Source organism: Colletotrichum paranaense (assembly GCF_030867605.1).
Source record: "Colletotrichum paranaense strain IMI 384185 chromosome Unknown Scaffold_6.1, whole genome shotgun sequence".
Classification (NCBI taxonomy): Eukaryota; Fungi; Ascomycota; class Sordariomycetes; order Glomerellales; family Glomerellaceae; genus Colletotrichum; species Colletotrichum paranaense.
In genome coordinates, this window is record NW_026848964.1 from 3,064,566 (window position 1) to 3,091,090 (window position 26,525).

At 53.5% G+C, this 26,525-nt stretch overlaps 9 protein-coding genes across 9 annotated transcripts, besides 1 other annotated feature; 4 read left to right on the forward strand and 5 right to left on the reverse strand.

Moving 5' to 3' along the window:
* Positions 1 to 2,302: 2,302 nt before the first annotated feature.
* CPAR01_08686 (tetratricopeptide) lies at positions 2,303 to 3,433 on the reverse strand (the record flags this gene model as incomplete). The annotated part of the gene is made up of 4 exons (XM_060492954.1): positions 2,303 to 2,539; positions 2,596 to 2,745; positions 2,800 to 3,006; positions 3,056 to 3,433. 4 exons carry the CDS (start codon positions 3,431 to 3,433, stop codon positions 2,303 to 2,305), a joined length of 972 nt encoding a protein of 323 aa, XP_060349324.1.
* Positions 3,434 to 3,952: 519 nt separating this feature from the next.
* On the forward strand, positions 3,953 to 5,203 carry CPAR01_08687 (methyltransferase; the record flags this gene model as incomplete). Its single annotated transcript, XM_060492955.1, has 2 exons — positions 3,953 to 4,256; positions 4,458 to 5,203. The coding sequence occupies 2 exons, from the start codon at positions 3,953 to 3,955 to the stop codon at positions 5,201 to 5,203; spliced, it is 1,050 nt and encodes a 349-aa protein (XP_060349325.1).
* A 112-nt stretch (positions 5,204 to 5,315) lies between these two features.
* On the reverse strand, positions 5,316 to 6,340 carry CPAR01_08688 (tyrosine/serine protein phosphatase; the record flags this gene model as incomplete). The annotated part of the gene is made up of 4 exons (XM_060492956.1): positions 5,316 to 5,672; positions 5,739 to 5,874; positions 5,942 to 6,124; positions 6,234 to 6,340. 4 exons carry the CDS (start codon positions 6,338 to 6,340, stop codon positions 5,316 to 5,318), a joined length of 783 nt encoding a protein of 260 aa, XP_060349326.1.
* Positions 6,341 to 7,795: 1,455 nt separating this feature from the next.
* Positions 7,796 to 7,879: a sequence feature (Short protein (CPAR01_08689, KAK1538576.1) was converted to a misc_feature.).
* Positions 7,880 to 8,821: 942 nt separating this feature from the next.
* CPAR01_08690 (uncharacterized protein) lies at positions 8,822 to 11,284 on the forward strand (the record flags this gene model as incomplete). The annotated part of the gene is made up of 3 exons (XM_060492957.1): positions 8,822 to 8,939; positions 9,055 to 10,548; positions 10,602 to 11,284. 3 exons carry the CDS (start codon positions 8,822 to 8,824, stop codon positions 11,282 to 11,284), a joined length of 2,295 nt encoding a protein of 764 aa, XP_060349327.1.
* Positions 11,285 to 12,094: 810 nt separating this feature from the next.
* CPAR01_08691 (Frag1/DRAM/Sfk1 family protein) lies at positions 12,095 to 12,841 on the reverse strand (the record flags this gene model as incomplete). The annotated part of the gene is made up of 1 exon (XM_060492958.1): positions 12,095 to 12,841. One exon carries the CDS (start codon positions 12,839 to 12,841, stop codon positions 12,095 to 12,097), a length of 747 nt encoding a protein of 248 aa, XP_060349328.1.
* Positions 12,842 to 14,814: 1,973 nt separating this feature from the next.
* CPAR01_08692 (uncharacterized protein) lies at positions 14,815 to 16,116 on the forward strand (the record flags this gene model as incomplete). Its single annotated transcript, XM_060492959.1, has 2 exons — positions 14,815 to 15,034; positions 15,107 to 16,116. The coding sequence occupies 2 exons, from the start codon at positions 14,815 to 14,817 to the stop codon at positions 16,114 to 16,116; spliced, it is 1,230 nt and encodes a 409-aa protein (XP_060349329.1).
* A 266-nt stretch (positions 16,117 to 16,382) lies between these two features.
* CPAR01_08693 (exocyst complex component Sec10) lies at positions 16,383 to 19,125 on the reverse strand (the record flags this gene model as incomplete). The annotated part of the gene is made up of 2 exons (XM_060492960.1): positions 16,383 to 18,976; positions 19,029 to 19,125. 2 exons carry the CDS (start codon positions 19,123 to 19,125, stop codon positions 16,383 to 16,385), a joined length of 2,691 nt encoding a protein of 896 aa, XP_060349330.1.
* A 674-nt stretch (positions 19,126 to 19,799) lies between these two features.
* CPAR01_08694 (SNF2 family domain-containing protein) lies at positions 19,800 to 24,274 on the reverse strand (the record flags this gene model as incomplete). The annotated part of the gene is made up of 4 exons (XM_060492961.1): positions 19,800 to 20,373; positions 20,431 to 20,872; positions 20,927 to 24,154; positions 24,205 to 24,274. The coding sequence occupies 4 exons, from the start codon at positions 24,272 to 24,274 to the stop codon at positions 19,800 to 19,802; spliced, it is 4,314 nt and encodes a 1,437-aa protein (XP_060349331.1).
* A 707-nt stretch (positions 24,275 to 24,981) lies between these two features.
* Positions 24,982 to 25,659, forward strand: CPAR01_08695 (IGR protein domain-containing protein; the record flags this gene model as incomplete). The annotated part of the gene is made up of 1 exon (XM_060492962.1): positions 24,982 to 25,659. One exon carries the CDS (start codon positions 24,982 to 24,984, stop codon positions 25,657 to 25,659), a length of 678 nt encoding a protein of 225 aa, XP_060349332.1.
* Between the last annotated feature and the right edge of the window lie 866 nt (positions 25,660 to 26,525).

The following is a 26,525-nucleotide window of genomic DNA, read 5'->3' on the forward strand; positions in this document are numbered from 1 at the left end:
GCTGCTTAGAACTGCAGTGTTAGAATAGAGGGACGTTGGACGGCGACAAGAAAAATAGCCAGAAATGCAGGGCAGAGAAATCGGCGGTCAGAATGTGTGAGTGTGAGCAGGCTGGATGAGGCGGCGCAAACTATTTATTTGGATGACGGAACAAGGAGGGAGACAGAGACGGAGGGAGGGAGGGGCAGATGGACGGGCGACGACGGACGGGTGTGAGGGATGAACGAGGGTTGGGGGCGAAGACGAGGCCTCTCTGCTCTATCGCAGGTCATCACCACTCGTCAACAATGCAGATGGAACCTGGAAGTGTCGACAGGCTCGTTACCTACTGCTTTGGGTACGCAATCCCTAGTGCAGAAACATCCCGTCCTGCTTTTAGGGCCATCGAAAGCCAATGCCCGGCCATTCGGGCTCATCGACTTGGCTTGCGCCGTTCCAAGGACCAGTAGGAAGTCGAGGATGAACGTACCTTACCTCACCTTACCTCACTTTACCTCAACCTGCCCTTTCTCACTTTTAATATCCTGCACCCGCACCCGAACCTGCACTCTTAGTAACTCGTCTTCGCAGTGACTTCGATGAACTGGAATCCAGGCAGCCGTCAGTCAGCTGTGCCCCCCCCCCCCTCATCCTCACGTCTCCTTACTCACCCAAATCTCTCACCGTTTCTCGGAGCACAGAGTAACCAAGGTACCTTGAGTTGCACCCGACGTTGGAAAGCGCCGCAGCCTCCTCTGGAATTCTCGGCCTTCCATGTTGGTTGCTGTCTGAAAGCGCCGCTCACGTCCGGGTTATAATCAACCTAAGGTACCGTACCCAGCCGTCCTCCCGCCCTCTACGGCGCTAGGTACCAAGTATACCTTCAGCGATGGAAGTCTCCACTGCGGTTGAATCGTTGGACCCCCTGTCGTTCCATGCCCGTCGTCTTCGGTAGCAGTCCTATGCAATCAACCACGCAGCCTGCTTCACATGACAACACATCGACACAATCTCAACAGCGGTACTGAAAGTGGTAGCTTTCACAATGTTGGGCGAAAAATTCTCAGGCGCTCCCGTATCCTCAGGTGGTTTCTCCCGCGACGGGTGATTGGTACTTGGTCTTGTCTAGTTGCTTGATAATTCGACGAGTAACAGTCTTCTCAGAAATACACGACATGGTTTGGAAGCGTAGGCGGAACCAAAAATGGACGGCGGTGATCTTTCGAGCAGACCAACAAAGTTTGTGTAACAATGCTTGTATTCTGCAGATGACTGGTCCGAACTGTGGTAGGTATCTCGTCGGCGTCTCTCAACTTTTAGCTTATTCTTCTCTCTTCGTCGTCTAAAGCGCCAGAGGAATCGAGAAAATACGGGGATAACAGGGGCGGTCAAAGAATTTGGTACCGACACAAGTGCTTGTTTTTTTTTGCCTTCAGCTTACTTACATGGCACCGCCCGGATATATAAGTGACACCTCAAAGGCAACCGCGCAACTTGATTGGCACTGGTGTATTTCGTCAGTCCATTCTGCCAACGACCCTCGAGCCCGAAACCGCTTCGTCGTTGCCCGACGGGTCTCAATTCACGACGCCGGCGCACTCTGTTCTGCATAGGTAGCCAGGGTCTTGAATGACGGTGCCTGAGATCCATCCGTGTATCAACTCACTGACTCACTGCCAGCGCATCTTGTGGGCCGCCTTGGCCCATCGGGCTCCCAACGACACGCCTGGAACCTCGGATGACATGCAGCTCTGCCACCTAGTGAATGTCAGTTTGCGACAATTGGGCACGACTACGGGTGTGGCCGCGGCGGTATCGATGGACCTCGAGGCAATAGAAGAGAGCGGTAGATAATTCATTCGACGGTATTGGCGGCGGCCTCTGCCTATCTGTGAAACATCCCCACTGCCAGACTCGCTTTTGTTCCTGCCCAATAGCTAGAGAGTCTCCCAAGCTTCGTCTCGACATCGATTGCGGCCACTATAGCGCCCGAGCGACACGATCCGCTGTTCGCTGAATGTCTCTTCGTGTTCCAATGTTGAGCGACATGTCCGCGATTGGCTGGCCGACGGGCCAAGGATACTCGCGTATTGCCAGTAGCACGTGAACGTTTTGTTGCAGGCACAGCTTCGTTAACTACTTGATTTGAATGTTCCGATTGCTTGCTAATTCCGACGTACAGCCTGTACCGATGATGGCTGCTCGCCTGACATGATGTGCATAAAGCACGCCCGTTGGCATGCCAATCCGTTAATGTGACCATGCAGTCACGATGTGAGATAATCCAGGGTCGTTTGCTTTTCGTCTTCGGATGACGCGGTGCTCATCTCACAAGGTCCACTGACTCCTTCGAGAGCAGATCTCGGGCTGCTGCCACTTCCGATTCATCGTAACCTTGCCAGAGCCTCTCATGCGCTCCGTTGCGACGTACAATGTCGGCCAGCTTTTGCGTTGCAAGCTCGTTGAGCTTCTGTAACGTACCGACGTCAGGAAGGGTCCAGTCCTCCGAGTCTGATTGTCTCGACGGCTTTGACGGTTCCTTGATAAGTTTGTTCGTAACCTGAAGAGCATGTCAGTCCCAATTGCCAGTCCATTATCACGCGCTATGGCACGCACCAGTTTCAGTCCGTAGTAACCCCGGAGATAATCATCACAGAGTTCGATGCTGCGGCTGAATCTTTTGACTGATTCCGCCAATTGTTGCTGTGAAGAGCCTTCAGAGGCCGATGCAGCCATGTACAATACCTCTCCGAGACGAGCATGCATCTAGTCGTGGTCAGTCGGAAACACAATCAGAAGTCGACTCTACGAGACACTCACGTTCCATGCATTCGGGGTCAGCACAAGCACTTCCTCGAGCGCATATATAGCTTGTGAGTATAGCCCCTGTGAAAGGTACAAGTCGGCAAGCTCCGCCCACGCCTCCGCATCTGTAGGGTTGAAGTCAACGAGACCATTGAGGGCCGCAATTGCTTCAGATGTCTTTCCTGTCGACTTCAGAAGGGCAACGCGACGTTTCGCAACAGGCTGTCAAGGTCAGCGTTTGCCGTGACACCATGGCAGAGGAGCAACTGACAATGTTTGTCGCGTTCTGTCCTAGTATTGTCTCGTACTCCTTGAGTACCTGTGCAAGTTCTCCATCATTATCAGCTTCCGCCTCCTTCACCAAACCCTTGAATGCCATGATGCGCTCGTTTTCATTTCCGAATCGGATCACCAGCCTCTCGAGGCACTGGTGTGCTGCCTGGCTGTCGCCCGTTCGCAGGCAGGCCAGAAGGAGGTTCTCGTAGATGGTCCATATCTCGGGCGTCTCCGAGGCCGAGAAAAGCGAAAGAAGGGGGGACGATGAGAACGCTGTCGGATTGTTTCGTAGAATCGTAGGTGCTTTCTGGGCAAGCTCGAGGGCCTCGGCTGGGGACAGGTGGCCCTGGGGGCGGATGAGCGAAGGAGCCATTGTCGCGGTCAGGTCTACCGGTTTGCGTATCGATCGGACGAGATGTGGATCAACAACAGGCAGATGATGGAGGTTGTGCGATCAGGTGTCGTCAATGGGTAAATGTTAATTGAGGATTATCTAAGTTGGCCGGGCTGTACCTCACGGGAGGCATGGGAGGCAGTCGCAATCCGCGAACCTAGCTCAGGTACGTACTGATTCTAAGCTCCTTCCCCAATACGTTCTGCACCTGGCACCTGGCGCCTGACAATGGTGGTTGCGGTGAGTGGGTCTATCACAATCGGGCATTGGTCGCATCGGCTGGCGGCTCTTCATCGCCCCGAAGGTCGGGTCCCACCACGACTTTTTTTTTCAGAGACAAAAAGTTCGACACGCGAGAAAATTTCCAAAAGCTTCTTTATCTCAACCACTCTTTCATTCCTAACCAACACTTGGGACTTTGGAGAGTCAGGCTGCTGCCCACACAGAAACCGGCTGTGAACACCGTCGAAAAGTTCGTCTCGGCTTCACACCAGTGAGATGACGTCTCTTGCGTCTGAGAACGCTGGGGCGGACGAGCAAGTTCTCGTTGAGAAGGCGGCAGAGCTCCAGATCTCCAAGCCTGCAACCGAGGAAGAGCCTGCGGCTCACAGGTCGCATGATCCTCAATTCAACCAGAAGAGGAGCGATCCTTTCCAGTTTGGCAGTCGCTTGCTGGGCGAGCAGGATGATGTCTTCGAGTTCAATGCTTGGGACCATGTCGAGACTGACGAAGTGTACAAGGAGTACTCTGAGCAGCAGTACGAGATGCAGCGTCAGTCCCCGGTCTCCGACTTTGACAAAAGTAAGTTTACATTCCTTGCATTTCAATTTTTCCGACCCCCCGGTGTTATGATGATACCCCAGCAATACGCATAGTTCATCTGAATTCTATGATGAAACTTTCCTTAATTAGTCTTTCGCTCCCATCTGACTACACCACTATCAATACCAATTATTTTGAAAGACGCTTGCTTTGATACAGCTTGCTAACAAGACTCCTCAGACAGATTGAACAACAACCCAGCCAGAATGTGGGATTTATTTTATAAGAACAACACAGCCAACTTCTTCAAAAACAGAAAATGGCTGCAGCAGGAGTTCCCTATTTTGTCCGAGGTGACCAAGGAGGACGCTGGCAAGAAGACCATTCTTGAAATAGGCGCCGGTGCGGGTAACACCGCCTTTCCCATTCTCGCAACCAACAAGAACCCAAACTTGAGAGTCCATGCCTGTGATTATTCGAAGCAGGCCGTAGAGGTCATGCGGACCCATGAATCCTACAACCAAGACTACATGCAAGCCGACGTCTGGGACGTTACGAGCGAAGAGCTCCCTCCCGGACTGGAAGAAGGATCTGTGGACGTTGCTATACTCATTTTCATCTTCTCCGCCTTGGCTCCGAATCAATGGAACCAAGCTGTTGCCAACGTCCACCGTCTGCTCAAGCCGGGTGGCCAGGTCTGCTTCCGCGACTATGGAAGAGGTGACCTTGCCCAAGTGCGCTTCAAGAAGGGACGCTATCTCGATGAAAACTTTTATGTGCGCGGCGACGGCACTCGAGTGTACTTCTTTGAAAAGGAAGAGCTTGAGCGAATCTGGTCTGGCAAGACGCAAGAAGCGTTGGACAACGACACCAAGGTCGAATTCAACGTCGATGACCTTGGTGTCGACAGACGCATGCTCGTCAACAGGGCTCGTAAGCTCAAGATGTACCGATGCTGGATGCAAGGACGATTCACCAAGAAATGAGAAAGCCAAAGTTCACATCAATCGAAAGCTGAGGCGAGTGAGGTTTGCCAATGAGCTATTGTATTGCTGTACGGAGCTTGGGTGACGAAATAAGCCCCCTCCAGTCCTTGAATCAGTACAACAACAGCTCCCGAAGCTTCAGGCGATCGGCTTGGCCAAACCCGATCTTGTCCAGATATTCGTTGAGCCCACCATGGACATCGTCGAGATGACGAGCCGTCCGAGCAATCATGTCAGGCGCCGTCTCGAACCAGTCGTCTGTGAGACCAATCTCTCTCATCTCGGCCAGTCTCTCCTCTCTCTCAGACTCGAGCGCACCACTGGTTAGCATGTAGTCATGCTCAATCGCCTCGAGCGGTACGTCCAGAATGAACAGAACGAGACTGACAATCAGCCCGGTTCTATCCTTGCCCTGTGTGCAGTGGACTAGAGTCGGTGAAGTTGCCGGGTCGATGAAGACTCTTAGAGCCTGCGCATGAAAGCTCGTTAGATATCTGTACCCGCACCAAGCTGCCAGTGGATGGTATATTCGTACCTTTGCAATCTCCTCGCCAGATTGATCGAGGGTGTCAAGGCCTAGACCAACTAGGCCACGCGGCAGCATTACCTCCCGAGACAAGATGGAGATGCCCTCATTGCGATAGCCGAGAGTAAAGAGACAGATGAGGCGACTAAAGTTTGCGTATGCCGAATCAGCTGCTGTGGGGGATATGGAATAGGAAGCCAGGGGCATCTCACCACAAACCCCACCAAGATACCTGTCTGATCAAGAACCACTCAAAGTTGCCGCCAGTGATTCTGATCTCGTGATACGTCAGACCCGAGATCTGGAATGGCTCGGCTAGTGCAGCATTGGACTCCAGAAGGGTGGGCACTTTAAGATCGGCCTCGCGCTTTTTGGCCTGTTTGACGTGTTCGGTTCTGAAAGGTGTCGTCACTCACTGGTCAGAGTGCAAGATCTTGCATTCCAGAGGAAGGAAGGTTTTTTCTGTCTTTCTATGTTCTGAAGGACGGAAACACGTGCACTTACTTTGTGCGCAGGTCTATCACCGCCTTGATGCCCAGCTCATCGCGGAGGCGTTTTCTGTCTGCCAAAGTGGCATCATCTTGGAGAAAATCAGCACCGAGGATCAACATGTTTGCGAAGGTTGTGAGTCGTGTGGCATACCTGGTCTGGCGGAACGAAATACCAAGCCTTCCCTTACGAGTCTGACAAGCAACACGCACGGATGTTAGCCTCAACTCACTACAAAGGCCTCTGTTCAGTGCAGGTAAGGGTAGATTAGCCAGAAAATGACATACCTTCTTCCAAGAAATTTGTTCACCGTTGAACCGACATCACGAAAGTTGAGGACAGACGTGATCCCCCTATTATCCATGATTGACAATGTCAAAGCTTCTGAATGAGTTCGGTATAGAGAAAGCGCTCGCTGCAGATACCGGTAGTCAGCGGTTAACGGCTGGAGACTAGCAGCTCCGACGGCGCGTATCGGTACAGACAACTGGAAGGATGGTTGGCAAGGCGTGGTGGGTGTGATAGTGTGTGTGTGTGTGTGTGTGTGTGGTAAGGTAGCAAGCAGCTCTTGGTGTGAAATGTGTAGGAAAGGGGTGGCTGACGCCACGATCTGGCACGTCGAACAGAAACCCGGAGCATCGGAATGGGAAACGTGTAAGCGACGTAGGGCCCTCTTCCCATCGTTACCGTCATTCACCATCAGGCTCCCAGCCCGCCAACCTCATGACGGATAGGGAGCCGAGGTGAGGTTGGACGTGCTGGGATCCCTGGCCAGGGCTGGTAGATCCCTGCACGTCTCCAAAAAGCTTAAGATCGGGGTGCGAGAGAGAAGGATACTGACTTTTGATGTCACCGATGGGTAAATTATGAGAGTGAGTGATCTGCGCCCAGGGATTGCGACTATGGCCTGAACTCGCGCATTGTGAGCGGTCTGGGCTGTGAAGTCCAGAAGAGAGAGCTCGGTCTTCTTGCTGCTCCCATGCAATGTTTCCGGTCCATCAGAGCGACAGCAACGTGACCAGCAATTTCTAGACTTTCGGATTACAGCTTGCTTTCCATGATATCGGATGAGTATGGGCTGCCTGCGCTAGATGGGAGAATCGACGTCTCAAGTTGAAGCTAAATTTGGGAACTACTTCAGCCTGCAGAGGCTTGCAGAACGCATCCATCAACAATCCGAGATGTGGCTGACTGTGTAGTCCATTCCATCAAACGAATCAGAAGGCTCGAGCGAGAGAGCAAGCCTCCCAAGAGCTTGCACAACAGACTTCTGAATCTCGGGCTGCTCGATTGCTTTGTTTTTTTTATCGGCCTAGGACCCCGTGCCTGTCTTTGACTACGGACGGGAGTCTCCTGGCCGCCCTCTTATCGTCTTCGTCACGGACGGTATCTCGGGCTTTCAAGTCGGTGAAAGGTGTAGAGGTAGATCCGATTATGGGCAACTGACACACCACAGGGCTAGGCTCTATCTGCTCGGTGATCCAGGTCACAGGTGATGGCCTAGACCCTAGATAGCTCACTCTCCAGACCTGAATGGTCGCATTGCCCAATCCGAAGGCTGGAACCCGATCCGCCACTCAGCGCGACAGGGTCCGGACTGGCCGGCTCCAGAGACGGGCGGGTGCTGGACCGAAGCCACAACGGAGCGGACGATGGGCCATGCTGGCTTGTATGCTATGTCGCGGTGGTGCCAGTGGCCCAGTGGTGCGTTTGTTTGCCAATATCTCTCAGGACCTGGTCATTCGGTCGTTCGCAAAGGGAAATGGAATCCCCAATTCCCAATTCAAAGAGCTGGGGAGGGGAGGTGTGGTGGATGTTTGACAGGGGCAGAAGTGCTAGATGGCAGGTTGCTACGCCCGAAACGGAAGTGAAGGGACCCCGCATGACGTAAGGCGCTGCTGTCGTCGCAGCTCACTATGACTAGCCACCAGCACTAACTGCGCACGCCGTATCACCATCATTGACCGGCTCCCGCTCACCAGTTTTTGGGGGGAAAGCAATACCTACTACCTCATCGTGCGCTCGCTCGCTCGCTCGCGCCGCGCCGCCAGTCTACCTTAGACGGGGAGTATTCCCACCAGCCCACGCCCCCCTACCCAAGTGCCCCCTTTTGAACCAGAAAGATCTGCTTCTAGCTGTATGATATAACCTGCATGCCCTCTGTCGGGACCCCCCGCCTGCGCCTCGACGTCGCTCCTGGTCAATTTTTCTGCTCTTTGGTTTACCCAAGCAAGCATACAAGCTCCCTGACCTCCCGGTTTTCGGCGCATCCTTCTTGCAATATACCCTAGTACGACGACTCATCTCATCTTGTGATACGACTTCCTCTTGCGACACTTGTGGAAGGGTAAGCAGGTCCAGAAATAACATCAGTCGGACTTCGACTTTCGGTTGTCAATCCACCAGCGGCGTTGCCCACGCGTCCACCTCAACCCGCGTGTAAGCCGCAAATCCGCTGCGAGCCTTCCCACTTTTCGACCTTCCGCTCCCTGTAATATACATCCTCGCTACGGTATATCCGCCCTGTGACGAACAGGCATCCGCAGCGGTTAAGTGGATATTCCCAGGATCGATACCACCAAGCCGGCTCCGGGCTGGCAATGATGCAAGCCAGCTCCTCCAAGACAGCGACGCAACAGACGCAGCAGATGCAGCCCCAGCAGCAGCAGCAAAAGTCAAGCACAGGCATGGCGGAAACACGGTACCAGGTACCCTCCACAGGTAACTTGAAACCTTACCTCATCCTCTCCTGCAGAATACGAGGTTTCTACTTGGAGTTGCCCGAACAAAGAAAGCATCTGTGTTAATCACTAATTCTTCTTTTCCCTGAATATAGCAGCCCACTCGGGAAGATTAAAGTACGCCGACCCGCGGGATCTACCCAGCTTTCCATCCCCTGGTCTCAAATCCGATGGAGCTGCTGCCGGAGCTGCTGCATCGTTAGGTTGGGCCAACCAAAAATCAATCGACCTCTGGAAACCCGAAAAGTCAAACTCTGCATCAACCGCAGCTATGCTCGCAAAGGATTACAAAATGGCACCATCGTGGGAACCAAACTCCAGCTCCGCCGGGGCCAAGGCTGCTCTGCTGGCCAGCGCTTCAGCAAAGAAACAGTTCACCACCAACACGACCCCTCCTCCGTCTGCTACCGAGTCTTGGGGAAGCAGCGCTGCGAACCAGGCATTTAGACAAAGCCGCTCAGTCAGACAGCCCACCCAGACACCCTCTACCGCCGCCGCCGGCCTTGGCTCTCTTTCAGCAGCCCAAAATGCCATGCCCGCGCCCAGGAGGACAAGGCCACGAGCCAAATCGACCCCCGTACCAAAGGAATCCTACCCCGGAGAATCGCGAGCTGCTGCAAACGCTTTGAGTGCCGCCACAGCAGCTCACAGCCCTTCTTTGAAGCCAAAGTCCCCCACTGAGAACACTGGCTCAGTTCCGTACACAAACCTGCCTCGGAGTATGTTCACCTCTAAGCCTGCTATCGGGCCTGAAGAAGATGAGAAGAAAAGAGCCGACGTTCTCCACGCCTCTGCGGTGGCCATGGCCAAAAAGATGTACAGCCAACAGCAAAGGATGGTCGACCAGGCACGAGTCCACCAAGCTGCAGGAGAGACCAGCCCCGACGATATCCAACCCAAACCTTATGTCAACCTCCAGGAAGCGGCATACAAGCTAGCGCAAGAGCGCTTGTCGAAACTTCATGTGGAGCATCACCAGAACCGTGACTACCAGGAATACTATGGCAGCAATACCCAGACCACGCCTCAGCGGAGGTTTACTATGAAGGGTAAGCTTAGACGGCGGTCCTCAAGCGACGGCGACGCAAGTCACGACAAGGAACAATCTGAGCGTATTCGAAGAGAAATGTCCATCTTCTCCTCCAACTTGACCAAGGTTGACGAGCAAAAGCGGACAAAGGATCGCGAGGCCCTACTAGCAGCCGCCCAACGCAACGTCAAGGCCCGCCTACAGGGCATGGACGATAAGATCTCAGCCGAGACCGGTATGGTGGCGCCCAGCTCAAAGAGCGATCGAAAGAGCGACTGGGAATCCAAGGCTCAGATGGCTGCCATGGCTAAGCACGAGTCTGCCAATGTGAATAGGGGTAAGGTTGACATTGGCGGCGGCATGTTTATGGATCCTGCGGCAGTCGACGAGATTGCTACGAGGAGAGTCCAGCCTGTGCTTGACGAGATCAATGAGAAGGCAGCCATCGAGCGGGAACGGCAAGAGATGCTCAAAGCAGAGGCGGAAGCCAAGAAGAGAGACGAAGAGAAGCGCAAGGAACGTGACAGAGAAGTTAAGGAGATCAACCGTAAGGTCATTGGTACGTTTGCGTGTTCCCTTCTGCGCATCAAACTGCCTCTAACGTAATCACAGCGCAAGAGAAGCAGGAAGAAAAGGAGAAGCGCTACCGTGAGAAGCAAGAGCTCAAGGTCAAGAAAGAAGAGGAAAAGGCTGCCAAGGCTGAGGAGAAGCGCAAGTCCAAGCTCCCCGAGATCACGCCGGGCGACTCGGCCGTCGCCGCCGCAGAGCCTAGCGAAATCTCACCCGTGAGCGACGACCAGGGCACCGCCCACGCAGGCCAGCACAAGCCCGGGGCCATCAACACGAACAGGGAGAGCTCCGGCAGCGATAACCCACGCTCGCCCAGCGACAGCGGTTCGCCGACGAACAAGATGAAGACTTGGCTCAAGTCACGCTTCGGACGGCCGCGAGGCCGGTCTGCGGCCGGCGAGAATGCTGAGGAGCGTGGCTTCGTCGGCGGCGTTGCGCTGGCAAGGCTCGCCAACGAGAGCGCAACCAGTCTTGGTGATGCGCGGTCGGCTAGTATGAGAGAGGTAGCCATCGCCGGCAAGACTAGCGAGACGATGCCCAGGTCGGCAGCGGCGCAGGAGGGTGAGGTGAGCCCCGTGAGCTCTGATTCCGAGTCGGAGCACTTCGTCGAGGCGAGCGATGAGCTCGAGGGCCCCGTCTCGCCGCCGGCTGCTATTCGGGATCCGAATACGCACAAGACGCACAGCCCGACTAGGGATTCGCGGTTCCGAGAGAATCTTGAATAGATTGAGATAGATTGGTACTTTCGGTAACGAAAGGCCATTCCTTCATTTAGAAATGATGGCGTTTATGGATGGAACTTACTTACCCTGGAGGCACACTTCAGTTTGGCAGAGGGAGGGAAAGGGGTTTGTAGCGAGGAGCTTTGGAGTGTATTTTTGGTTGAGGCATCCCCAACGTACAGATATAACATCGCTTCCCGATTGTTGTATGTTTATCAGCATTTATAGTACTTTACGTCAAATCAACGAAAATCATCTCTAAAGGCGCCATGGCTCACAGTTATAAAGGCTCTAACATCTCAAATGTAAGGCTACTTAGCAACGGTCGTATTTAACCTATAATGTTGTCGTCTAGCGGGCTTTAAGCTGATCATGGCGGGCGAGCAGCTTCCTGTCTATGCTCTGCGCTTGAAGCGCCTGGACTATCCTCTCATTCGATATTGAGATGGGATGAAAGGGACAGGTATGGGTACGTACGGAAGTAGATTCATGGCGGCCAATATGGAAATTGACCTTTCCACTGCATCACTGAACATGGTAATAGAAGGTCGGCGATGTTGTATCGCACGTATGCAGTGGATTTGTAAATGCTACCCGTAATTCTAAGATGTGCGTCAAATGATTACGCCCAAAACGCCTGCTGTTCATCATCTTTGTCCCCTGGGTATGCAGATGCCAGTTTATACAACGCGAGCCTCGTCATGCCCGCGATTACTCCTCCCGCTGATTCATCATCTATCTTCTCTTTTCTTTCAATCGTGTCCTATTTCCCATTTCATTCCCATTACCACATAACTCTTCATACCTCACTCTTTAAAAGTTCCCCGGTCCAGCGCCAGTCCATTGACTCATCCCCGGCTTCGAGAACCGGTTCGCCTTATTCCTCGTCTTGGATGCGGGCAACAAGTCGACGGTAAACGAAAAGATGTAAAACGAAAAGATGAAGGCGACGATCCACTCAAGGATCGCGGCGGCGTTGTAAATCTCCTTAAAGTTGCAGACAATAAACGCGATGGCGAGGACAATCTCAACGAGGATGAAGACGAGCTTGATCCAGAAGGAGGCGGCGAGGTACGTGTGGTCCGGGTACTTGATGCCCAGGCGCTGGTACTCCCAGCAAATAAAGATGGCCGAGAGCAGGTACCCGCCCATGAAGAAGAGCAGGAAGAGCAGGTGGAGGTTCTTGTGCCGGTAGGTGTCAAAGATGCTGAGACAAATAAGGCCGACGGTGCCGACGATGGCGAAGAAGATTGTGAAGCCGTAGAGAATCTTTTCGCCGATGGAGGTGTTGGGCACGAGGCGGCCCTTGTGGCGGAGCCAGCGGTCGGAGAAGAAGGAGAGGTCGAGGAAGACGGTGGTGAGGACGCAGCCGGTGATGAAGAGGGGCTTGAGGTAGTAGGCGCCGACGTCGCTGATGTAGGCGATGCTCTGGGGCGGCGACATGGAGGGGTAGATTGCGCGATGGGTGTCGATGATCCAGTAGAGGAGCATGCCGAGGAGCATGCCGAGCCAGACGAGGCCCGATATGATGGGGAAGATCCAGTATGATAATATTCTCATGTTGGGCAAGTGTGTGTATGTGTCTGCCTTGGTGTTTGGGATTTTGTCTTTCTGTGAAGGCGTAAGCTTGTGTTGCCAAGTATTCACGATGGTGTTGAGCCAAAGGAGGCTGTTCGCTGAGGGTACAGTTGGCGTACTACACTCAGGCTCACGACGCCAATTGGGAGTGATGATGACGAGGTATGACGATTGAAGGGAAAAGTGGACTCAAAATTGCATCACTTACCAAAAAAGCATGTGTTCACTATCGCAAACGTTGTTCGTGGCAGAGCCTGAAGGGATCACGAGACTTTGGGCTGAAGGTGTGAAGAAAAAAAAAACAGGACTCGAATAGGAGGTCTGACCACGTTTGGTAGGTATTATGTCGTTGGTTGTAAGTCTCATACCCGAAAGGGAGCGCGCGGGAGGGGTCCTTAATGAATGTTGCGCGGGAGATGCCTGCGTACGTCAAACATCGGGCGGTGCCTGGAGAAAAGAGAGCAGAATGGACTGAGGTGTGTCCCCGGAGGTCGGGTAGGCGGACTTAAGAGGTGTCATCGGCGTCCCGTTACCCGTATGTTGGTTGCCCGATGGGTCCGGGCTGGCGTGCTGCGGTCGGGCGCACTCTCTTCTTTCTCTCTGACTCTGAGGAGTAGATTCTGGTATTATTGAGCCAATATCGTTCGGTAGCCCCCTTGCAAGCTACCTAGTCCAAAAAGTTCTGAAGTCATGGATTCGATCGGCACTTGGAGCGGACACTTGGTGCGCAAGCTTCCCGGCCGGGGCGCGCGTTGTGGGGGGAACATGTCATTGGTCTCGCGGAGTGCAAGTCAACAGGGGGATGACGTAGTGGCGCGGCCGACCGTAAGGTCCCCTACCTGCTGTGGTACAGGCTAACAAACTCTTAGACCGCAGCTTCGCTATCGCAAAACTTGCGATTCGCCGCGAGTCTGGCCGGATTAAGCGCCTACCCCTAGAGGGAAATTATCGGGGCTTCCAGCTCGCCTGATGCGATCAATTGCTGTTTCTCTGATTTGAGTTTATATCTTTTTTTCTTCCTTGTTACTGGTACTGCATTCGGTGAAGCAGGGTCAGAATGGAATCAATGAATCGGCCACACGTTCATTCTCTGAGTCTTCCACACCACCTATATTAGTTGCTGACGGATGGGCAACTCTCATTAATACCCTGCCTGAAGGTCAAGGAAAGCCTTGAACTCATTTGTGCATGTTCAGCCTTGGCAGCCACATCTTTCGGAGAGACGGGGAACAACCATGTCCGCGAACCAACGACTGACAACACCACCATCTCGGATCCATCCGAGTTGGGCATGTGTTCTGCTGCACCGCCGCAATGTCTAGGTGCTTCCCCAATACAAAGTGCTCGCTCGTACGGACACAACAGCACTAGGAAATATGGCGGGTTCGGGGACCGCTCCATAGTAAATTCCGCTCCGCGCCCAGCGCCCATGTAACTCAAACGATTGTCGCGCCGCATATGACGATGGCGCAAGGAGCGCAAGGTACGACAGCGGAAAGAACACTGCCAACTCAGATCTGGTGATGTTGGGTAATGATATGGTTTTGCGCAGTAAGACGTTCGGTGGAACATTGAAGACCTTGAGGGACTTTTGCACTGTTGATTGGTATTGTGGAGGTTTCCTCCGGCTGACATACTTGCCTTCTGTCATCCGAAGTCTGCTGCAATCCAATACAGTCGAAATGCACACACAGAGCTTCAGGGTCGAGTCGCGAATGCTGCCGCAAAAAGCATAGTGATGCAAAACTAGAATCAACCAACCAATCGGCCCCGGTTTTAAGCCCGGGAGGGGCGTACCTTCCGGGATGTGGCTTGATCCTAGCTGTGGCACCGATAGCCAATCATCATCCGGTGCGTCCGACGAGGCTACTATTGCCTACTGACTTCAGCCGTCGCCTCGTCCCTCCATCAACTCCAAGACTACATTGCGGCGACATCAGTCACGGCCGTACACGATGTCGGCATCACCACTCGTCGTCCGTCCCGCCGACGCGTTGAAGCCAGCGGGGGCTGTCGGCTCGCCATTCCGTAATTTGTCATCGGCTCAGGTTTCCTCAGGAAATGGCACCCCGCAGCCATCCAAGGACAAGAAGGCCGCGCCCATCCCGACGACAGCCCCGACTCTGGATCTCGCCGAGCAAATGAACGAGGTCGAGAAGAAGCAATATGTGAAAGGTTAGTAGAGGGATCACGAACGGACTAGATGGCGCGATAGAAATGGACCTCTCTGACAAGCTCTACCTACAGGAAAGAAACTCGGAGAAGGTACCTACGCCATCGTCTTCCTCGGCCACCTCCGATCGAATACATCCTCCCTCGTCGCCATCAAGAAGATCAAGGTCCAGAAAGAATACCAAGAAGGCATGGCACCCGACGCCGTCCGCGAACTGAAGCACCTTCAAGAGCTCCAGCACCCTAACATCATCTCCCTCCTCTCCGTCTTCTCCTCCAAGGACCAGAACCTCAACCTCGTCCTCGAATACCTGCCCTTGGGTGACCTCGAGATGCTCATCAAGGACACGGCAAACGTCCGCTACGGTGCCGCAGATATCAAGGCCTGGATGGGCATGCTCACCCGCGGCGTCTGGTTCTGCCACGAAAACTTTGTCCTGCATCGCGATATCAAGCCCAACAATTTGCTGATCGCCGCCGACGGCGAGGTGAAGCTTGCCGATTTCGGTCTTGCGCGGAGCTTTGCGGACCCGTACCAGGTCATGACGAACCAGGTTATCACGCGCTGGTACCGCCCGCCTGAATTGCTCTTTGGCGCGAAGCACTACAGCGGCGCCGTCGATGTCTGGAGTGTTGGATGCGTTTTTGCGGAACTCATTATTCGTGCGCCGTACATGCCGTCCGAGACCGAGGTTCAACAGATTTCCCTCATTTGCCGTGCCGTCGGTACACCGACGGAGGAGAATTGGCCCGGAGTGACCAAGCTTCCAGCCTACACGGTGCCGGATGATGCCGAGCCCGTCAAGGGCAGGGATTTCTACCAGGCCATGTTCGGCACCGTGGGTCCTGAGGGTGTCGATCTCCTAATGAAGACATTCATTCTTGATCCCAAGAAGCGCATTACCGCACGAGACATGCTGAACCACAACTGGTGGCGCACGGAGCCGAAACCTTCACGCAAGGAGGACCTCCCCAAGAAAGGCGGCGGCGAAGAAAAGATGGGCGCGGACCTGAAGCGACGTCCAGGCATGGTTGATGAGGATAGGGGTGCCAAGGTGGCTCGCAAGCTCAACTTTGGAGCTTAAATCTGCACTTCCACATGGTTTTACGAATTCTTTCCACACTCGCAAATAAAAAAGTATGTAGCATCACGGGCGTTATGGCAGAGGCAAACGGGTTAAGGGTAGGGGGGTATATTCTTTTAAGGATAGGACAGGCTATTTAAAGGGGCTTTTCTTCCCAACGGTTCTGGGAAGATCTAGTTTTTGTACTCCACAAAACATCCAGGCTCTTCCTTTTTGCTCATCACTTGCATCGTCCAGTTTCTTGGCTCTCTATCTTTAGGAACTTTTCACATCAACGAGCACTCCATCCCGTACATGGCCCTCTCGACATCTTTCCTGACCTGATACCAATCCGCCCGGCGCTGGGCGAATTCGTAGGCCTCTTCGGCACGGAACACGCCTTCGAAGCGGTCTCCGTCAGCAATGATGGTGGCCATCTCCTTTGCGTGACGCGGGTCGATGAGGTAAATCTGGCTCAGCTCCCTCAGCGCCTTGAAATACGCCAACAGGTCCTGGTTCTTGAGGGTGCGAATATACTCAAAGTAGAGGTTCATGTCGGCGATGAGCTTGATGGCGCCCTCGGTGCTGACGCGCTGGCGCTTGAGGTGCTTGCACACGGCCGTGAAGAGGCGCAGGCCGACCTCGCCGTTGAAGACGTCGAGCATGGACTTGTCGGTGCTGCCGACCAGCATGCGCGTGTGCGCCGAGACGAGCTCCTTGATGCGCTGCGCCGTCGGCGTCGGGCCCGGGTCCGCGAGAATGCCGCCCGTCTCGGTCGGGTTGTAGTCCGTCGGCTGCTGTGTCGTGCCGTGGAGGTACTCGACCTCGTCCATGAGCACGTCGATGCCCTTGTTCAGCCCCGCCGCGACGCTCTCGTCGAGCATCTGCTCCCACTTCTTCTTAGCGATGCCCGACGGGTCGAGAAAGTCGTTCTTGTCGGCAATCTTGGGTCCCGCGAGCTGCTGCTCGAAGAAGACGTCAATCATCTGGGAGATGAGGTCACCCACGTTGACGAGCTCGATAAAGGTTACCAGGGGCGCCACGCCGGACTGGTTGTGGTCGCTGACTTCTCGGGGATTGTAGTGCGAGAGGTGGTCCACGGCCTTGTCAAAGCCAGGCTTGACGTGCCTGTTTCCAAGGATGCGAAGCATCACGACGAATATCGTCTCGCACTGTTCCCGCGCCTCTTCGCCATATTGGCCTCCCAGCTTGATGAAGCTAGATGCCCGCGCCATGCTCGTCTTGGCGACGTGGGTCAGGTTGAGCGCCACTTCGATACTGAAGAGTGTCTTGATACCCTCCATGCGCGACGCCATTAGGGCTGCCTTGGCCGCCAATTCGTCAGTCGGTGCCTTCTCGGGCAGTGGACTCAGCCGTCCGTTCCCATCTACGCCGGGAGCCAGACTGGGCGTATGCGGCCTCGATGGTTCTGGTGAAAGAGCAGCAGTGCCGTTTGGCGTCACGGGTTTCGTCGAGGTTCCAAATGAGGGCAGCACAGTGACCGGCATCATGACGACCTTTTTGAATGAACTCAAAAAGTCCTTCTTATCCGCTTGCCTGTTGAAGTTGCTCATGTAGAACGACTCGACCGAGGCGTCTTGCTCCGACAGCTTCTTCTCCCACTCTGCCACCTCTGATTCGGCGTGCTGCGTAAAGAAGTCGAGCTCCTCTTGTAGGTAGAGGTCGAGATGCGGCTCAAAGACTCGTAGCATCATTTCTTTTGCCTTCTCCTCCAGACTTCCCTTGAAAGCTTGCGGTGTTGTCAGCGACTGAAAGAAAAGCATGCCCTGCTCAAAGACCCCCGCCACGGCCTTGAGATACGCCTGCAGGTTCCGGTCATGTGCAGCGTCGAAAAGGGGCGTGACATAATCCATGATGATATCCTCCCTGACTTTTTCTATCAACTCCCAAAACACAATGTCGGGGTTCGCAAACACCCGCTCTATAACTTCCGCCTGTTCGTTCATCTTTCGTAATAGGATCTCGAAGAACATTCGCGACGGCTCCAGGTTGATGTCGTCTGGATTGGCCCGATTGATGCAGTCCACTGCGTTTGCCCTCAAGACGTCCTCATCGCTGAAAATGGGGTGCTTTTGCACAAAGAGCTCTGTTCCCGCATTGCCGCCGTTCAGCGCGTGCAACACATGGGCATACCGTTTCATCCTGTTGTCGACGTCCCAAGACTCATAACCCTGTTCGAATTCTCGTAGTACAGCGCTTTCAAAAATACTCGTCATAGTCATTAGTCGTTCCTCCCTCTGATTCCAGCCTTGCGCCCAGTCGCTCTTTGCAAATGTCTGCAGATTCGAGAGCATCTTGGCTTGTCGTTCGGGGTCTCTGAAGACTTGGAAGACGATGGGATCCGTATGGCTCTTTGCCCTTGCCAGGTCAAAGTAGAAAGGTGCCAATGCGCCGTAAATCTTCCCGTACTCTTCTCTCGCGTGTCCCCTTACACTTTTGGCACTCTTGATCACGTCTAATAGTGCTTCTGGGTCTTTGAAAGGGTCCTTCGGCGCCGAAGCTCCCACCGTCATCTTTTCGAATCCGTCGATGGGTGGTGCGACAGACTGGCGCTTCCGCCGCTCTTCTTCTAGTGTGGCATCGAACAACGTGGTACTCGTGGGTTTCGGCGCCATGTGGTTCGCTGGGGCGCCTGGCTGATTGTTGGCTGCATTCGCTGCACGTTCTGCCGCCTCTCGTCTCCTCCGCACGGCTTCTTCGAAACGGCGTCTAGCCTCTTGCTCATCCCAGCATCCCATGCTCTTCAATCGAGTGACCCATCTTGTATCATCGTATACCATTTCCTGCATTCGTCGGGAAGCTCGAGCGACCTGCATCAGGTCTGCCACGGGGAGGTAGTCTAATATGGCGACAAGGATTTCTACCCATTGTCAGCTTTCCTGCGATTCTTTCGTCGGGAAGGGGGAGCGAACCTGCTGGGAGCGTCGGCCTCGAATCCAGCATCTCAGTCGCCTTCAAGGCGCCGAGGATGCCGCCCCCCTGAGGGGCAGTCCCTCGAGACCTATACATGCTGGCGTAAAGGGTATAGCTGGTGCATCTGGAGTGCAGTCCTGGTCGCGTGTAGCCTCGAGGCGGTTGTCAGGCTTTTCAAAGCATGATCAGGCTACCTAATTGTAGCTGGGAAGTTCAGGCGGGGTTGCTGATGTTGTGGTTGGAATGCTGTACAATGGTTTCGATGCTGGTTGCCTGTCTGTCAGCCTGGGGTTCAGTTATGACCTAATTATCTCCAACAAGGTCCCCGCAGCACCTGGCGCCAGTTGTGGTGGGCCCCTGAGCCACGAAACCCCTAAATGCTTGAGGTAAGGTACTTTACTTTAAACTTACCTCAGTTACTCAACCTCTGGGGTTCTTTAAGGCTAAAAGACGGGCCTTATATGGCCTATTTGATACAGCTTGGCTCAGATTTGGAAAGCTGGTGATCACTCAATTTAGAGCTCTTAGGTCATTGGGTGTTAGGTGTTGAAAGTGAATTGTGTTGTAATCTACCTAGCCTAGTAGTGGGCCACACCGCGACGTCCATCCTCAAACATACCTATAGAATCCCTACCCACAAATGGGTGCCGGTACCACCATTGCCCCCCATGCCCAAGTCTACCAAACGCCATATAATCTGCGTTGCCTCGTTATTCCCAGTATCAAACAGTACACTTCCTTACTAACTGCTGCGTAGATTGACGGACTGTCTAGTCCTCGGCAACAATCTCCTCCGCAACGCTTGATGTAATTCGCCGGGACACACGCCCAAATAGACACTCCCAGAGGTCGTCAGTGGCAACCGCCTCGCCTGCATTCTTATCCCTGCTCATCAGTTGGTTGAGACGAGCTTGCTCTAGCTCTAAAGTGTTCGCAGCCTCTAGAGTAGGCTCTTGGACCTCGGGAGTGGACTCCTTGGACTTTCCTTTGGAATTCTGACCCATGTGTTCCATGCGTTGCTTGACCGACAGGTTGTAGATCGATTCCTCTACAGAGCCCTCAATCAAATATAACCAAACGGTTGTCTCGTTCTTCTGACCAATGCGGTCTACACGAGCAATCGCCTGCAATTCAAGCGCGGTATTCAGTAGCGGCTCACACAAGAAGACGTGGCTGGCGTTAACGAGGTTGAGCCCACTCGAATTTGCCCGGCCATGAAGCATGAAACACTCAATGCTAGCATCTTTCTGGAACTTCATAATACCATTGGGCCTGTCGATTGCGGAGAAGCCGATCTGATAGCGGCTAAATGCTTCGCCCAAGATTGCCAGGAAACTTTTGTATCTACAAAACGAATTGTTAGTGGACAAATCCAAAGGGGGTTCATGACACTGGACTTACTGGGTGAAGATGACAGACTTGGCACCAGGATCAGATTCCCTCAGCCATAGTATATGTCTGACAATCGAGTCGACCTTTGTCCCAAAGGACATCCTCAATAACTCAATGTCATTGATTTGAGCAAGTTTCTCGGTGCTGAAACGGGAGTAGATGCCATTTGTTTTGGCAGCCTCATCTTCCTTCACTCCAGGCGAGGCAGAAACTGGGGTCTCATCGTGTAACTTCAACTCTCTTGGCTTGAGAGTAATATCATGGAGTTCGGTGAGTCGAAGCTTCCTCTTGCACATAGGGCAATTATGATGAGCCTTGTGCCAATGCTTCATACAGTCTTTGCAGAACTGATGGCCGCACACTGTCAGAACTCCAATGGTGAAGTGTGACTGGCAAATAATGCACATCCGGGGCTCGTTAGACTTTCCGCCGTCCATTTTGAGATTCAGCACTAGAAGACACATTGTTAGTGTGAATCAAGGTAAATGCATCGGGAAGAACTCACGATATCTATGCTTCGCCTTTGAAGAATCCAGCTTTCTACGGTAATTATTCTCGCTCGCGATGCAGGAAGCCACGGCCGGTCCATCATCAGGGCCTTCATAGGGGGCAACACTGTCTGACACTGCCTGGAGTTGTCGATAGTACTCAACCCTGGCATTCATGGCACTTGTGAAGCGGTCGGTCTCTCGTTCCAAAGCTGTGGCCGCTTTGGTCTGAGCGGTGATATTTGCCTGTGTTTGTTGAATCTGCTTGGTCACAATCCCGTGCTCAAGGCTTGCCCGACCGCCGCCGTCCCTTGGTAGCCTCGAGGCAATAGCTCGTAACTCGGCAATGGCACGACGAAGTGAACCATGCCTGACTGGGGACGGCTTCACTGAATCCCTGGCGTCATTGAGAGCCAGGAACTTCTCTGGGGCTGGACCATCGCCATTCTCTGCGGCAGTCAGTGAAACGTTGGTCTCATGCCTGACCAACGCATTTTCAAGCCCTGAGATGGCGTCCTGACGGTCAGCAATGGCGGCACGCAGGATTTGCACATGGACGATGAGTTCCTCTTGAATCTGCGTGGAGTCGGTGAACTCTTCACCAGTGACCTCATTTTCCGCCTCTTCATCGATCAGTGCCTGACAGAGCAAACTGATGAGAGCCTCTCTCCATTCATCAATGCGATCTGCCTGCTCATTAAGGACACCATATAGTTCTTCCAATGTGTCAAGCGTCGGGGCGCTTTCCAGTCCCTTTGGCCCGCTCAAGGTAAGTTCTGGAATTTCGACGAAAGACTGGGTTTCGGCTTGGCGTCCCAGCCTGTTCATAAGCGACATTGCTCTAGCATGACTTTCTGACAAGATCTCTCGTCGGACCTCCTGAGCCTTGCTGTACTCTTCGTCTTCGAGTTTCTGGTACTTCTTGAAGTCATCCGAATCCGGTTCGGTCATGTCGGTGTTGCTCTTGATTTGGAACAAGGCGTTCGCACAGAAGAACGTGGCTTTATGAAGGACCTCCAGAGCATGCCGAAGTTTAGTGCGAGCCTCGCCAACAAGAGCATTTGTCGCGCCCTCATCAACTTCGCCTTGATCGCTGGCGTCCCCACCTTGAACTGCGGCAGGAATCCCCCCTAATGGCGCACCCACGGCAGCTTTCACCTCCTGCCGGCATTCGGCGACGAGATTCATAGCATCCACCTTGACCTTCTCCCATATCTCGAGAGCCTCTTTGACCCTAGGACTATTTTCGAGCATTTGGCCGCGTGTAAGCCTGGCCTGTAGGTAGGCTCGATGATCGGCTCGAATGTCGTTTTCGCTTTGCTCAATCATAGCATCCAGGACTTCGTCGACTGTCCGCATAGGTCCGACTTTCCGACCAGTGCCGCGTATCTGAACGATTTCAGGATGGAGAGCTGCCTGCCGTAAACGGTTAAGCCACGTTCGCATCTCAGTCTCGTTCTTTTCTGGTGTCCAGTCGGGCTTCACAGGGGCACCAAGGAGATCTAGTCCACAACTCTTGGCCATAGTCTTGAACATCTCGCTATAGTATTGCTCCTCCACGGCGGTGAAGGGCAATGTAATGACGTATCGCTTCTGTGGCGGCACCGTGATTTCGTGTCTGACAAGTTGTTTGGTATGGCGCAAGGCAATGCTTCCGAACAGAGACCTAAAAAGAGGCTTGTGTGACTCCGTCAGAGCCTTCCAAATCTGTGGAGATGATGCATAGGGCTCATAGCGCAGAAAGCTGAGCAAACCGTGGAGATCTTTGACGTCGTTCTTCACCGGTGTTCCAGTAACGCCCCAAACGTTGACACGAGGAAGTACTCTTGCTACGATAGCTGCACCGCTCACTCCACCCTCAATCATCTGAGCTTCGTCAAGACAGACACGCCACCAGGATATTCTCGTCAGGGGCGACACCAGACGGTCGTATTTTCTCTCTTGGCGCCGAGATCTGTCAGGGGGTTTCAAAGCAAAGTGTACCTCTGCAGATAAGACTGGATATGTGGTAATGACCACGTCGTACGAAGCCAAGTCAGCACGAAGATGATCCTCAGTGCCAAATTTGACATTCTTGCGTCCCGGATAGAATTTGACTCGTAGATGAGGTGCGTGCCGTGCAAGCTCTGCGATCCACTGGTTTCTTAGTGACTCTGGTGTAACGATCAAAGTTGCGCCGGTTGTCAGAAGCTCATCACCCTCTCGCGTGACAATGTGACTATCGGTCGGGGGTCGGCGATGTAGCGTGACCAGGCCGATTACTTCGAGAGTCTTGCCAAGGCCCATCTCTTCAGCTAGAATCCCTCCCCGGATGTCCCGCTCTGCTTGCTGAAAAGCTGTCAGGTCGGTAGTGACGACATGATACAGGTCGCTGACGTAGAATGATCGTCCGGATCCCCCTTCAGTTCGAACTTTGCGGAAGCTGTGTGCGATATCGGTACCCAAAGGAGGGGGCAGCTCCTCAATGTTCGAGCCTGATTCCGCGCTTGCCCCCCTCCAACGAACACCTTCCCGGCCGAGAAGCCATTGAATTGTCTTCTTCTGGTAAGGGTAAAGTTTGGCCGTCAATTCGGGGATATCGATCGAAAGCGCGTGCTTATCGTCGGCGGGTGGTACGTGAGCTGCCTCATAGAAGTCCAAGGGGGACCAGCTCTGTTGTGTCGAACTCGAGGCGGATGAGGCGGTTTCGTCGTGTAGAAAAGTATTGAGGACTCTCTGACTGACTTGACGCTCATTTGCGGATCGCAGCCAGCTATATGGTGCCTTCGTTTCATTCCAATAGATCTTGAAGCAAAACACCACGGAGAGAAAATCTCCTTGAGGGCGCAGTGCGACATCAACTTCCGCCCAGACATCGCCTTCGCCATGAGTTTTTTTCCCTTTCTGGGCAAAGACATACAGACAAGCTGCCAGACGCTGGTTGATGGAGTTCGAATGAGTTGTGACAAAAATGTTGATCCACGGCGCTGACGGTTTGATGCGAGAGGCAATACTAAACTCATTCGATTTGTCTTCGACTAGTTGCAAATGGGGTCCAATATTGTGTCGAGTAAAGGGAAGTGTTTCCTCGGGGCATTTTCGCACGAATTCCAGTTCTTCATCAGCCACAAGAAGCGCTTTCACGTCTTCATGTGATCGCTTCAGTCGTTTTGCAGACGGTTCAGTCGCATCATGGTCTTGGGGTTGAGCCTCATCATTGGACGGGAGGTTCTGCAGTTGGTGAATAAAGTCAACCGGCCAGGGTTCTAAGAATGTTAGTCAGAATACACATGCTTCCCAGCGAAGGTCGACAAACCATGAAATGAGATTGCAGTGGTCTTTGGGAGCGGCCTTCCACGGCGAGCTGTCATCTTTGTGCGAGCCATGGTCGATCTTGGTCGCTGTCGCTCACACTCTTATCAACGACTTCACCGGGCCTTAAGTATGTGCTGGAAACATGCTTGCTTTGCCGAAACTGTGTGAACAAGCAGTAAAGACCCGAAAGACGGATGAAATAAGAGTGTGGCTCGTATTTAGTGATTCTGTTGTCCCTGAAAATAAATTGGAAGAAGAGGAGAATTTGAGGAAGGTAAAGCGCAATATGCGCTTCAGACTTGGAAGGAAGGAAGCTCCTCGGTACTTAGCTTAATCGATAAGCAGGCAGTAAGAGGCAAAGTCGCGTCGCATTGTCTCCAAAGTCGCCTAGATTTTAGCGCGACAGATGGAGGGGCATTGCTAATTTAGCGGAGCTTCAGTGGCAGAACGAACCTCGGCGGACCATGACAGCATGGGTGACAGATCATGGCCAAAAAGGAAGGCGGTCAAGATTGTGTGCACAGGCCACAGTCCATTCGAGCTAGGCGGCTTACATAAGGCAAAGTTATCCCGATCCTTAGCGTCGTCGGAACAAAAATTGGGAGACAGTGGTCGAGGAACATCGCGAGACCCATTGATTTCGACGACATCACCCACGCAAGCTCCAAGTTGGCCAAGCATCTAGCTTGAGAAGCCCACTTGTCTAAATAGTATGTTAAACAGCCCAAAATATTGTATACGACGACCAATTGATGCTAATTCTCTCTCTCAGGTCAACATGAGAGCGCCAAGGATCCAGCAGTTTCTGAGCCCCTTCCTCCACAAGGCCCCCGTTGCGCCGACGTGCCAGGCCAGATGGCTTCATAAGACGAGAGAAATCCCCCCCGTCCCGTCACCGATACCCCTCGTCCCCGATGTCCCGACCCTCCTCAAGGTTCTCGGCCGCGGCCTGAGCCAGCACGTCGACAAGTTCCCGACGTGGGAATCTCTCTTCACCCTCTCCTCGACACAACTCAGAGAGCTCGGATTGGAACCGCCACGGACGCGACGCTACCTTCTCACTTGGCTCGATCGATACAGGAAGGGTGCATTCGGTGCCGGCGGCGACTTCAAGCACGTGGAGAACGGAGAGGCCTACCTCAAGGTCGTGCGCGACCCCAAGACAGACAAGAAGCTCGTCGTCAACGTGCCGGCGGGCACCGAAGTGAGCAACGCCGCTATCGAGAAGCTCACGAGACCGTCAGGATATACGGTTCGCGGCTCGCACACGATCTCTGGTCCCAGCGCACTGCCCCTGAAGGCCGGCGCGGGCGCAAAGGTCGTCGTGTCTGAGGGCATGTGGGAGCACAAGCAGGGTCACAAGGTCGATGGAGGTGAGCGCAGAAGGGCAGAGACTCGCTTCAGGAAGCGCATTGCCGCGCGCAAGGCCGAGAGGGAGGCTCAGGGTCTACGATAAATCGATTAGGGGTTGCGCGACTGTCCCGTTTTCCAGCCTCACACCACTTGACACCACCAACTGTACTATATTCATAGATCTTGTACGATACGAGGTTGAAAATTGGACAGCGATCATCGACTGTCTGGATCTTGAAGTCAAATCTTCTGAATGCTCTTCGGTTCTATTGTTAGCGTGACAGTATAATTGTTCCATCGGGGGGTTTTCCGGCGAGCAGCTCGCCCTCCGATTCGTCCCAGTTCTCTATTTTGGAAGGGGATGCTCGTAAAAACGATGCAGACCTGTTGCTAGCGCATGAGCTACAGCATTAGGTACATGACCTGTTCGTCTGACCGTCTAAAGCTCAGAATAACTTGCGCTCTTATTTGGCCTCTCTGGGGGAAACTGCATCAGAGCTGAATGTTGATCGTCGACAGCGGACCTTGAACGACCATTATTAGAATTGTATCGTTCTCGCAAATCAACCAGCTGCGGTCGGTCAAGGGGGCCATAAAATTGCCGCGGAGATGCCGTTGTCGAAATGTGAAGACGGGAAAGACCTAGTCCTCTCGTTACCAGTCCACGGCTCAGCCCCTTGTCAGTAGTCCACGGTAACATGTAGGCAGCGATGGTCAGACAGACTTGACAGGTCAAAACTGCAGCTACGTAGGAATTCTCTATTCTCAGGCCACGGCTCCTGGGTCGGTCGCTGAGAGGTATCGGGCCAACTTTCGGGCTGCTTACTCTCTCATCTGGCCAAGCCAACTTCATCACGCATTCTGTAGGACTAGGATGTACTGCTGAGGTAAATTCGAGGCTAAAGATAGGAGTCCAATAATCACAAGTTGTCTTTCTGCATTGTAGAAGTCGTCATCGTCACCGTGGGT